The sequence below is a fragment of the Nematostella vectensis genome, chromosome 1, assembly GCF_932526225.1.
Source record: "Nematostella vectensis chromosome 1, jaNemVect1.1, whole genome shotgun sequence".
NCBI classification, from domain to species: domain Eukaryota; kingdom Metazoa; phylum Cnidaria; class Anthozoa; order Actiniaria; family Edwardsiidae; genus Nematostella; species Nematostella vectensis.
In genome coordinates, this window is record NC_064034.1 from 16,280,425 (window position 1) to 16,293,121 (window position 12,697).

The 12,697-nt window shown below is 39.8% G+C and overlaps 2 protein-coding genes across 2 annotated transcripts in view; both read right to left on the minus strand.

Annotated features, from left to right (window-relative positions):
* Nucleotides 1-1,951: 1,951 nt before the first annotated feature.
* LOC5511120 (ras-like GTP-binding protein RHO) lies at nt 1,952-4,971 on the minus strand. Its single transcript, XM_001631478.3, has 2 exons — nt 4,826-4,971; nt 1,952-3,213 (listed from the first exon to the last, which is right to left on the minus strand). The coding sequence occupies exon 2, from the start codon at nt 3,195-3,197 to the stop codon at nt 2,619-2,621; it is 579 nt and encodes a 192-aa protein (XP_001631528.1). The 5' UTR covers nt 3,198-3,213; nt 4,826-4,971; the 3' UTR covers nt 1,952-2,618.
* Nucleotides 4,972-5,910: 939 nt separating this feature from the next.
* The window catches only part of LOC5511118 (cadherin-23), a 38,681-nt gene continuing 31,894 nt past the window's right edge, over nt 5,911-12,697 (minus strand). Inside the window, exons 27-37 of the mRNA XM_032380377.2 lie at nt 12,011-12,697; nt 10,725-11,504; nt 9,797-9,982; nt 9,441-9,595; nt 9,018-9,226; nt 8,298-8,469; nt 7,527-7,687; nt 7,231-7,310; nt 6,891-6,943; nt 6,752-6,800; nt 5,911-6,524 (exon numbers count right to left, since the gene is read on the minus strand). Of these exons, the coding sequence (XP_032236268.2) occupies nt 6,298-6,524; nt 6,752-6,800; nt 6,891-6,943; nt 7,231-7,310; nt 7,527-7,687; nt 8,298-8,469; nt 9,018-9,226; nt 9,441-9,595; nt 9,797-9,982; nt 10,725-11,504; nt 12,011-12,697 (2,759 nt within the window). The 3' untranslated portion in view covers nt 5,911-6,297. The remainder of the gene's footprint in view (nt 6,525-6,751; nt 6,801-6,890; nt 6,944-7,230; nt 7,311-7,526; nt 7,688-8,297; nt 8,470-9,017; nt 9,227-9,440; nt 9,596-9,796; nt 9,983-10,724; nt 11,505-12,010) is intronic.

The window sequence follows — 12,697 nt, forward strand, 5'->3', positions numbered from 1 at the left end:
TGGCTTGACCTAGGCCCTACTGCTGCTGTTGATGAAAAAAGACCCCCCCCCCCCCTTTCCAGGGTTTGCTTGGAAAAGTGCCGTGCACTCTTATTTTCTCAACTTTACCTATTTTTTTAAGATCCAGCCTTCATGAAATGACAGAAGATTACATAAGCAATAATACACTTATTTGAGTTATTGATCATAGCATTAGAAAAAGGATATATTAGAGTGGTTTTCGGCTTGTGTCAAAAGGGTTATGGTTTAAGCCTAGTTTCACCAGTGTGGAAAAGAAATAGCAAAACAGAGTATAGAGCTAATAAAAGCTAAAGTATAATCCACAGTTTATGAAAACCACTTCATTGCTAAGGCTAAGTCATGAGCTGTATGCAATGGAAATGTCAAAAGACCATTTTCACGATGTTGCGCATCCATTCAAAATGCCACAGACTGGAGAGCCACAGCTGATCCAAAAACGCAGACCAAGGGGAATTGGAATCCAAAATTCCTTGAAAGAAGCATTCTCTATAGCTTCTTCTGTAAAGTCCACTTCGTATGCCATTAGTCTGTGGCATTTTGGATGCATGCGCTACATCGTAAAAATGGTCTCAACTCTCTCTCAAAAATGGTTTCAACTTTATTTGCATTGAATATATATTATATCATGAGAGTGAACTATAACAAATTTAAATTTGGTTAAACTTTCTTTTTAGGATCTCCCAAGTTGCAAATCAACAATATTTCCAACTCATAGGGGGAGGTCAAGCAGGCCCCCTTAATTTCAGATATTTGGCTTAGAAGTACCAAAATATAAGGGGATCTATGGAAGAACAATGAATCCACCCCCCCCTTTCTTGAAACCCTTGCTTCTGCACTCCCCCCCCCCCCCCCCCCTTTTTGGACCTGTATCTGCCCCTAGCCCATCAGTTTAAACTTCAGGGATCTTCAGAGATAAATGCAGGGTGGGGTCCAAAGGAATAATTCACTTACCATGGATCAATTAAACTATCTCAAAATATGTTGTTAGTGCAAATGAAAAAATGCCAATTGTCAAACATCAGTTCTGCTATCAAAAAATACCATCAAATTTCTACTGGATGTGGGAAAATGTGAATAATCTCTGTGATTATAGAGTGGTTTTCAAAATGCTGTGAAACAAAATTTAAATGTTAAAGTGTAATAGTCAAGCCAGAACAAAAGAGAATAAAGACATTACAGTGTATTAGTACTAAATCATCTTCACAGTTTTTTGAAAACCACTCATTACATATGGTCTTTATTCTTACAAATAATTATACCCATAAGCAGTGTGGTCTCATAACTTCCATTTGCACTGACGTTTAATTAAAATAGGTGTGTGAAAAACTAAGGCAGAATGAGGCACAATTAGGCCCCAAATGCCTTAGAAAATGCAGTTTTTTCTTTTACTGTTCCAAATGCAAAATAAACAATTGACTCAATTCCTTTGCATGCATTTGCAACAGCACTTGGACAAAAAGTAATTTTCTTAGGACAAATTCAAAGGTTTTCATGTGCCATTCAAAACAAATGCTAAAGTACCAAGTCAATTGTTTAACCACCATTTGCATGCATTTGAAACAACACATACCACTAATTCACAATATTGAGAATGTTGAAGTTGTCATTGACAAGAAGTGGGCATCCCTAGTTCTAACAATACGTGTGACCCATGTTATGACAATTTTTAACTTTTTTTTATCTCTGCAAAATAACAGCTAACATAGAGCCACAAAGTAATAGCATTTCTTTAATTTTGTTAATCATGATCACAACCTTTGTAGAAAGATGCTCAATAAGTGCAGAAGGAAATTCAAAAGCTGGTCTAACAATCTGGTAAATATTGCATGTATGGCACTTACTAACATATAACTAAGACACAATAAGTTCCACATACATAAGTTATTTTCAAGACTGTGTGAATTATGTCTCGAGGGTATCAAGTTTGATCTTTTTAAAGAATTGAAGACATTTTTTTATTTGAAAAATATAATTTGACATAACTAGATTCAAACTTTTACCCTCCACAATTAACCACAATATTATTATTATTCTTACTATGGGGAGGTATGTCCCCATATTGTTACTTGCGAAAGAACAAGGAAATCTGATGTAAAGCAATGCATCAACATTTTTTGCTCTTACTAAATAAAGACAAGAACACTTGCATGTACTGTAAATACAGGATTTATAATTCTATTAATCTGAATGGTTTGCTATTTCTTAAAATACATAAAACAATGCAACTAGCTTAATTTTGAGGTATGTGTCTGAAGAAAAGTTTTAAGCTTTTTTTATAATACATTTCACAATACAAACATTCCATGTCAAGTTAGTACATGAAAACGATTAATCATTCCTCAAAGTTTTGCACACAAATGGAAACTGGAGGTGAGTTGCAAAACCTAGTCATTTTGAAATGCAACAGTCTTATTTGAAAGGTGCATTAGTTTGGCAAGACTTACTTCAAATTAATGATTGAATCTACAAAACAGTTCTTTCTGTTGGAGAAAGATTTAGCTTCCAATTCCCCTTCACAAGGGAACGAACGAGTGTTGTGCTTATTGTCAACCCATGAGTTCAAAGTAAGTTCAGCAGTCCAAAAGAAAGTCTGTGAATTACAAGAGCACACACTTTCCTTTCTTCTTCTTTTTGGTCTGAAGGGCTGCCCGTGTGGCAGTCTCAAATACTTCCCTAACCCCATCCTTGGTTTTGGCCGAACATTCCAAATACGCATAAGCTGATATCTTATCAGCCATTGCACGACCTTCTTCAATTTTAACTGGTTCCTGTTTCATCTTCTGCAATTCTCGTTTGGTGTTTTCGTCCATCCTGAGATCTTTCTTGTTTCCTACCAGAATAATTGGTACATTTGGGCAGAAATGCTTGACTTCTGGAGTCCATTTCTCTGGGATGTTTTCTAAACTGTCAGGACTATCAATGGAAAAACACATCAGAATAACATCTGTGTCAGGATATGATAGAGGTCTCAGCCGGTCGTAGTCTTCTTGGCCCGCTGTATCCCATAATGCCAGCTCAACTTGCTTTCCATCTACCTCAATGTCTGCCACATAGTTTTCGAAAACTGTAGGTACATATACTTCAGGGAACTGATCCTTGGAGAATACTATTAGAAGACAAGTTTTACCACAAGCACCATCTCCCACTATGACCAGCTTTTTACGTATGGCAGCCATTGCAAGAGCCGCTAACCTGGAACGAAATATGGGGGTTAGAAAATATTCATATTCATGTACTTATATGAGTCATAACAGACGACACAATCATTGGAAAACAGAATATAACTCATAATAAACAAGCAACTAACTCTTGCAACAATTTGAATAGTGGGATTACTTTGCTGTAAGAAAATACCTGTCCAAAATCAGAATACTACATAAATATCCATATAAACAAAGAAAGAACCAAGTCCTGATTAAGACCACTAAGGCTAAATTTGACAAGAAAAGAAATACAAACCAAGTATTCTGTTATTAAAAGCTGACAGTAAAATAATAGAAGCTTAATCAGTAGTGCTTATTTTTTTAAACCTGAATGAGTTTAACAATGATAACGTTACGCAACAATCCGAACTTTCGATCTCGTGACAGGAGAAAATCGCAACCCAACATTAACCTGAGGATCACTATACAACTTGACTTGAAAAACTTTCGACGAAGAAACAAGGAAACTTGTACAATTCATACCAAAAACAGGACACTTTTTTAGAAAACGAAATCTTCTAGCACATAATTTAACAGTGCAAATCACCCAAGAACAAAGGGAATAGTGTGTATATAGCCTAAGTAACTACACTACACAATCTATGGATAGTTTTGAGAAAGCGTATTTTTAACTCGTAATTTTATAAAGAAAGAGGTAACAACATAAAGTTTCAGCCTTATATTTAATATTAGTAAGCCGGGTTCCACACTCCAGCAAAAATTGAATTATACTTGTAGAATTATTACAGGAAAGCAATGGAGAATGAATGAACAAAGTTATGGGCGTTATTATGGGAGATGTCTTAATGGGAAGGGCCTTGAAAGATCGCAACTATGTTTTAGATTCCAACACAATATATAACACCCTCCTTTGCTTACTAGAGTGAACTTTGGTAACTTCAATTTTGCTTATTTTTTACAAGAGACACAACCATAGATACAAATAAAATAGCTCAGAATACCTCAGCGAATAGTTTTGGTCAAAGAAGTGCACTGGATTAAACAGCAGTAATACAGTTAGAATCGCGATAATCGTGAATCGCCGGGATCAAGGCCGCGTGTTCAATGCAGAACAAACATGGCGGCGGTATAGTAGACGTTTTGTTAGGCTTTCATTAGACACTATTTCCTAGCTGAAAACGACTCAGAGTCACAGTTTTATAAGTGCTTTACGATTTTTGAACTATTATAGACGTTAATTTTGTACCGAAAACGTTACTTTAGAGGCTTTTGAAGAAAGAGTTGGGCCCCGAAGACACCGAGCCTAAAAATTCCTGACCTAAACCGCTTCAAAGTGACACCACAAGTTGACATTCCGGACCGCTTGGCCAAAAATTGCCATTTCTAGGGAGTAGATGGAATGTAAGATTGAATGTTTTGTAAATGCCAGTGCAAAGGTTGTTAAATAGGATCAGAAATTGTATGAATGACGATAGAGTGCGTGGCATTACGTACGAAACTACGACTAGGATACGCGAGCTGAAATATTCGGCCTTCCAAACGCTACCCTTCTTTCATGCTTCGGAGCCAAATAATTATTCAGTACTGCCCTGACAGAATCCATAGATACATTCCACGATAGCACTAAAGCTTGTTCTTACCTTAGGAAAATAAAGCAATTCTAAGCTCTTTCTCGGCCAGAAGCAACAATCTTTACTCTCAGGAAATGGCCGAAGGACGTTCGTTTAGCTTTCAGCCACACCTTCAATTTATCCTATAGGGGGGTGAGTACTATTCCTAGATGATGATCTTAGACCTATCCCTAAGGACCTAATAAGGCATTTGATTGGTCAAAAAGAACAAAAGGTCACGCGTTAGCGCAGTTAAACAATCGAATTAAATTGCTGACCAATCAAATCTAGTGTTATTTCGTTATTATGGAGGGAAAGTTATAAAATGGCCGCACATGCTCGCCGCCTGATTCAGTCGGATTCGTCATAGTAAGCACATTACAAGAAGTGCTTTTACTATAAACGAATTTTCATAGCTTCATTGATACAACAAGAATAGAAAATGTTGAATGTTTACATCATAGCCTTAACTTTTAGGAGATCAATAATTTTCGAGAAGTACACGCCACGCTCAACTTCTTATGACGACAACAGCCACATACTTTACATTCCAAGCTCAAATAAATACATGAATTTTGATTGGTCAGTACGGAATTCTAATAATAGAGCTGAGTATAAAGGGGAAGCATCGAGAATCGAACTCAGCAAGCACTGTATCGATAGCTAAGTATAACTCCGTATTAAGGCCAATAATGATATATTTTTGGAATGTAAGATTTATTACTCCACTGGTATAGTATGATTATCTGTAGCTAGATTATTTTTGGGGCATACAGAAGAATAATTAAGGCTGCAATCGGCATGCAAAATGTGGGAGTGTGTACAAACAAATAACTAAAGAGATTGCGTGATCTGTGATATTAGCCTTTCTGCGGTCTGCTATAGACGTCACGCATTTCCGTAAATGCCGAATGTTCTATCAAATATCCATGGGAACCACGTACTAGCTAAATTTAGCAAGGCTTATATAAAACTCATAGTCCTATAGGGATTGTCTCAGTTGGGAGATTTTAGACTGAGAAAATGGTTCGGTGGATTGGGGATGGAAAGATGGGGGAGGTTTCCTTTCAGTTAGGATGAGGGAGGAAGGTACTCTCTGCTCGAGTAGGTTGCGATGACACTAATAAATATCTCTTTATTCACACTATTTAAACTCTTCATTCTTAATTAAAATATATTTACAACATTTTTATTTTTATTTCCTATGAACACACCAGATTTGCTTGTGTTTTTTAAATTTAATATTTAGCACGTTTCAAGGGGTTTTTAGGCATAGGTAAAACCAAATATATTTTAAAAAAATTCTTTACAGTTTTCTTCTATTTACACTAACTACCTAGTAAATAGTGTTATGTTTTATATAATGCTTTTTCCACAGCGTCTCTTTACACAATATTTGTTTACATATTTTCGTTTACATTTCTATTCCACATGTCTATTCCATTTATATTTCCACAGCGTCTCTTTACACAATATTTTTTTACATATTTTCGTGTACATTTCTATTCGGGTGTTCCTGGCAGCTGCATATGATCGTAGTTCCCAGGCTTCTTGTGATGGCGCTCGAACACAGGCTCCATGCTGAAGTTAGAGTTCGACTGGGCAAGGCTTTGCTGTTTGGGAGGCCTGTGGTGTCTTGATTGGGAGTACACAGCCCGTACTCCAGCACGATCTTCGAGCCACATTCTCTCCCCAGTCACCTTGTTGAACGCGTATGCCCGGCCTGAAACTGAACGAAATATGACGCTCAAAAGTCTATGTGTTGCCAAATAAAGACCCACTTCTCCCAGAATGCAACGCCATTTGCGCCGACCAGAATTACAAGGAAGGGCTCTGGGAATCCCTTATTCACCTAACTTTCTCTATGTTCGATAATACTCGGCACAAAATAACTACGTTTTATTTATCATCTTGATATGGTTTGCTTGATGAAGTTGCATTAGTGGAACGACTTACCCGGATCCACAGCTTTCCCGTCAAATCGTTTGCTTTCCTGACCAACTTTCTGCAACGATAAATTGTAAAGACGTCTTTAAAAGCTTTCATAAAACATGAATTTCGAAGTTTTATTAAATATATTGATTTAATTACTTACAATAACTGTTCCAGATGGGGGCAGGTTCATAACTTTGGTGTGGTCTACTCGAGCTAAAATAGAGAGAGCAAAATTATTTGATGGTCATAGTATATAGAAGACGATAGGAATAAGGAATAAGTTATGCGTTTTAATGATCGACAGATCGAGATGACAGATAAGGTAAAAGGGTGAAGTTTAGTGTTGCTTGCTTTGCTCTTTTTGTGGCATTGCTGCTGTTATTATTACTATTTGTGTTGTTGTTGTTGTTGTTCTTACTGCTGCTGCTGTGTTGTTGTTTTTTTGTTACTGCTGCTACTGTTTTCGCTGTTGTTGTTACTGTAGTTTTTGTTGTACTCACGTTTATAGATCTGAAAGTCGCTATCGACCACGCCTTTCCTCGGACGAATTCGTGGCTCGCGCAGCTGCTCTCGTAACTCCCTACGCAAAAAAAAAAACATTATTTTTCTAATTTTAATACATATGAGAATAAGTTTCTTAAAAAAAAACCCTCATGCAAAGGTGCATAGCTAAGCAACCATGGTCAAACTTTACCGTAGTCTAGAGACGAAGTCAAAAGCGGAAGTAAAGTTTGCGAGGCAACCCCCTCTCACCCACCCCCAACAAAGATAAATGATAGAGGCAAGGTTTGCTGACCTGCGCCTGGTTTTACGTCGCCATAGTAACACCGCAGCGATAATGATCACGAGTAATAGAGCCGCGGCGCCCACCGTTAAGTAACCCTCTGTCGTACTCATAAAGGCGGCGGTGGGCGGGACAGTCGGCTTTGTCTCAGTCACGGTCTTGATCTTGAAGATCTGAGAAGAATCGTGGTAACAAATAAGTTGTTGCTACAATACATGGGAACTTAGATCAAAAAAATTGTTTTATATATCGGTGCCGCCACCCATATCAGTCAATCTTGTTTTTAAAACTGTCGTTTTTCTATGTCCCTCGGTCATTTCCTTATTAGGTATTACATACCATATTTGGGACTCCGCTTCAATCATTTTTTAGCTTCTTTATCACTCTAGACATTTGTAGGTCGAAAATTTCAACGTAGACTTGCAGGAAATCGTGTTTACTAGGATTTTGCTGGCAGCCATCTTGGAAATGGAGCCTAGTCCCTAACGTTTTAGAATATCACAGGTCTCCCGCACACTCGCCCCAGGCTCTTTTAGACCATTTAGAAAAACAACAGCCATTGATTGATATGCGCGGAGATGGTGCTGCTATTACTTGAACCGCCCCTGTTCTACGTTAATTATTCTCTTTATTTGTGTGTGTTGTAATTTTTTGTTGTTGTTTTTCTTAGCGTTGTTCTTATTGTGTTTGCTTTTTGTGCTTAGCGATAGAGGTTGTTGTTGTTGTTGTTGTTGTTGTTGTTCTTATAATTCTTGTGGCTGGTTGTTGCTGACTTAAACTCACGTTGAGTCCGGTACTGTTGCTTGTGATCTCTGGTTTCAGGTTACCATTCTCGTCTAGCAGAGCCTTCATTATCGTGTCTTTAGTCAGGTACCTCTTGGCCTGGGATACTCGCGTCTGTAGATCCGCCGAGTTGGTTGTTGGATTCGAAACAGCGTAAATCGTCACTTTTATACTGCCAGTATAAGAAAAAGTAACAAGCAAATAAAATCCAGTTTCTAACAATTTTTTTATTGTTGTCGGTAGTTGCACATTTTCTTCGCATAGTATTCTACACTATCCACAATTCTGAAAACATTTAAAACAGCTCTGCAGAAGATGGCACTCAATAACGACTGTTGGATAGTTAACGGAACTGGAATTTGTTGTTAAAATCTAACAATACGTATAGTCATACTATAGTGAATATGGCCTCAAAATGCGCTGATGCTGTTTGGTTGTTGATAAAGAATATAAAAAGGTGACGATAACAAAACGTTTGGATATGTATTGCGACAGAATTATGGGGGCAATCTCTGCACGGCATGGCCATGACTAGAGCGCCAGAGGAAGATAAGCAGCATAGAAGACCTCAGACAAAGAGGAGGAAGGTGACGGTAGAGCAAGTCCAGGTGAAGTTAAAACCGGGTGGAATAGAGACACATTAAGGAGGGCCTGTGTCACGAAGCACGAGGAGGACTAGTAAACAGGTGAATACGTCATAATGGATTGTATGAAACTTACCCTCTCTTGGTCTTAGCAGCTTGTGTCGGCGCAGCTGTTGTTGCTACCTCTCGACGCACGCGCCTGTCTCTATCCGACTCACTCTCGCCCAGATTTCCTGTGGACATGACTTCTCTTCGCTTTCGTTTGCTCACTTCGTCGTTTGATTGTACTTTTGCAATCTTTACCTCAGCACCAAGCAACTCTGACAGCTTCTTGATAAAGTATTCCTGGAATATAAGGAGCTCAAAACGATTGGTATAGTGTTGACCAGAGAAAAAGCATGACAAGGATGCTTGTTTTAAAGCGCAAATTTTAGAGGGGGCGCTTATTTTTTAAGGGGCGCTAAAACGAACATTTACAGTAATTCTTTCTTAGAATTATCTCTTAGAAAAAATATTGCATTTCTTAGAAAAATATAACACTTCATAGACGAATAGGTACCCTGTTTGCGTCAAACTCCTCCTGTGTGATGTCGAGCTCAATGTCCACCATGGTCTGCTCGGCATCTATTGTATCCACACGGACGTTCACGTAACTGCTGCTCAGCTGAGGACTGCCGCTGTCCTTGGCGCGGGCGCGGAAGCTGTAGATTTGACCTAAAAAGAGGAAATGGCATGAACCATATGCATATGTGATATGTGGACGAGGAGCAGGGATAAAGTCAGGGCGCAATTTTACTTAGGATGAGAGGATGGTCTAGAATGAGATATTTATTTAAAGGAATACCATGTAAACTGGGTCGGATAAAATATTTTAAGGGTGCCCCATCCTGGTACAAAATAAGATAAAAAAATTACCAGCTCCAGGAGAAGCCTTGAGCACGATCTCTCCCGAGTTAGTGTCCAACTTGAACTTTTCCTGAGTTTTTTCCAGCTCGTATGTAACCGCGCTGTTGGGCCCGCTGTCTCTGTCGATAGCCGTCAGCGTTATGATGGCTGGAGGGCCCAGGTTGTGGTCGCTACGTATCTCCGTCTCATAAAATGCTAATGACATAAAGAAATCAATTACAAGATATATTTAACATGAAAAATCTATAGCGCGTTTGACTGGAAAGTTAAAAAAAGTGAAATTTTACCAAGCCACCAAGTTGTTGGGGTATGTGCAATAGCAATGCAAGTCTCAACCCATGCAGGCCGTAATAACTCCTAAATGGTATGGGCTGGGAATGCGCGAACCACCCACTAATCAACTGTCCCTAAATTTTTAGGGGCGTAGCCAATGGGCTGTCCTAGGGGGCCCGGGCGCCCCTTATAGGAGCCAAAAATACAGTAAATGTATGAGACATTATCTAAAATACATAAGAAGATGCCTTGAAAGGGCCTTTTGGGCCCGCTCCTGTTGAAAATCCTACGCCGCTGCTTTTATTTTAGCGCATAGGTCACGCTTCTGACCTGTGATATCAGGCGGAAGAATAAAAGAAACATTTTGGATTCTACAGGCTAGCTCCTCTTTGATTGTGGATTGTGAGTAAGCGATAGTCAACGGAAAACTCTTGACATGACTTTTTGTCTAAATTTACCGGTTTGATATTTGGCTTTAGTACGAAAATGGTTGATATTTGGCTTTAGTACGAAAATGGTTGATATTTGGCTTTAGTACGAAAATGGTTGATATTTGGCTTTAGTACAAAAATGGCTCAATCAAATAGCTCAATAAAACTAATAAAACTAACAGATACAGTAATAAGTAAATACAGAAGATAAGGAAAGTATTCGGAACACTCACTTGCACTAAAAACAGGCGCGTTGTCATTAAGGTCAATCACGTGAACCCGAAGCGTCGTTGAGCCACTCAACGACGGAAACCCATCATCCTTAGCGGTCACCGTCACCTCAATAATTTTAACGTTCTCGTAGTCCACCCCACTTTTCAGGAACACCTCTCCCGTTGCTTCATCCAGCCGGAAATACTCTGGCGAGCTTGCATTATACGTCAGGGAGTAAGTCAGCCTCGCATTCGCGTCCCGGTCTCTGTCACTCGCCGTTACCCTGGTAACCGAAGCCCCGGATTCCGAGTTCTCGGCTATGGATGCGTTGAATACAGCTTTGTCGAACGCCGGGGGGTTATCATTCAGGTCTAGTACCGTAATGTGGACAGTAGTGGTATTGAAGAGTTGACTGGGGTACGCAGCCGAGTCCGTAACTCGGACCGTGAGCCGGTAGTACGGTACATTCTCACGGTCTAATGCCATTGCAGTGAACAGACCCCCAGTGATAGGATTCATTGTGAAATGGTTACTGTTTGGACTCGGCTCGATGGTGTATACTAACTGCGCGTGCGTGCCGTTGTCTATGTCAATGGCACGGACGTGTCCGATAGATAGGCCACCTGGCTGGTTTTCCGTGACTACGAAGTTGTAGTCGGCATCTAGGAAAGTTGGGGTGTTGTCGTTGCGGTCGATGATGACGATGTGCGCGGTGATGGTGGAGAAGAGGGGGGGATTGCCAGCATCGATTGCTCGAATTGTCAGGGTGTAGGTGGCTGTTCTCTCTCGATCGAATGCACCTACAAATAGATAAACTTTACTTAAATGGGGAGGATTGAAAGGAAGGATGAGACGGGAAGAAATGAACAACAAAAGATAAGATAAAGTAAAGATAAAGTAAAGATAGAGTAAAGGGAAAGGAGGGGAACATAGGTAAAAAAATGTAGGAGGGGAGGAAATGAAGGAAAAGGAAAATAAAATTTAATAAAGTTAAACAGCCTCTGTCAGCCGCCATTTTGTTATTTTGTAAAGTACCAAGTGTGAAAAAGCATCCATTTTTATCGGCTCATTTGGGGAAGCCAATGCGATATTTTTATTAAATTTGGAAAATAATGTAGAATTTGTTTTTAAATGGCTTTTTGAGATTTTATTGCATTATGTGCCTTCCGATATTTAATGAAATTATAAGGGCCTTTAGGGCGGAAGAGAATGGAAAGATAAAAAAGAATAAGGAAGTAAAGGAAATCGGAGGAAAAATTAATCAAGGTGGAATCATTGAGAAGACTGATGAATGAATGAGTCTTACCAACGCTATATAATGCTCCAGTAGCAGATTCGATGGCTACCACGTTGTCTGTATTCCCGCTCTGTATCGAGTAAGTAAGGCGAGCGTTGTCGCCACTATCCGCATCACTTGCTGAGATGTTCATGAACCTGAACCCAACCGGCGCATCCTCCAACACTCTCGCGCTGAATGCTGATTGGCTGAACACCGCCGCGTTGTCGTTCACATCCAATATTGTCACAGTCACGTGAACAGTCTCAGTCTGAGGGGGTACCCCTCGGTCTGAAGCTTGGACCAAGAGGGTATATGACGCGATATCTTCCCGATCTAGAGTAGCAATCGTGCGAATCATTCCGGTAGAGTTGACGCTAAACTGGTTCTTCGCATCGCCTCCGACAATCGAATAAGTGATCTCCGCGTTGATTCCTGTGTCAACATCAGTCGCGTGTACCGGTATGACGTCTGTTCCGGCGGAAGTAGCCTCGGATATACTCGTAAGGTACAGAGTAGGGCTGAAGACGGGTTTGTTATCATTTGTGTCTGATAGGAAAATGCGGACTCCTGCGACCGCGTAGAGCTGGGGCGAGCCTCGATCCCGCGCGGTGATTGACAGGTAATAGGTATATTTAGTCTCGTAGTCCAGTCCGGGAAGAGCTGTTATTACACCGGTAGACTGGACTATGGAGAATTTACCCAGTCCATCGCCAC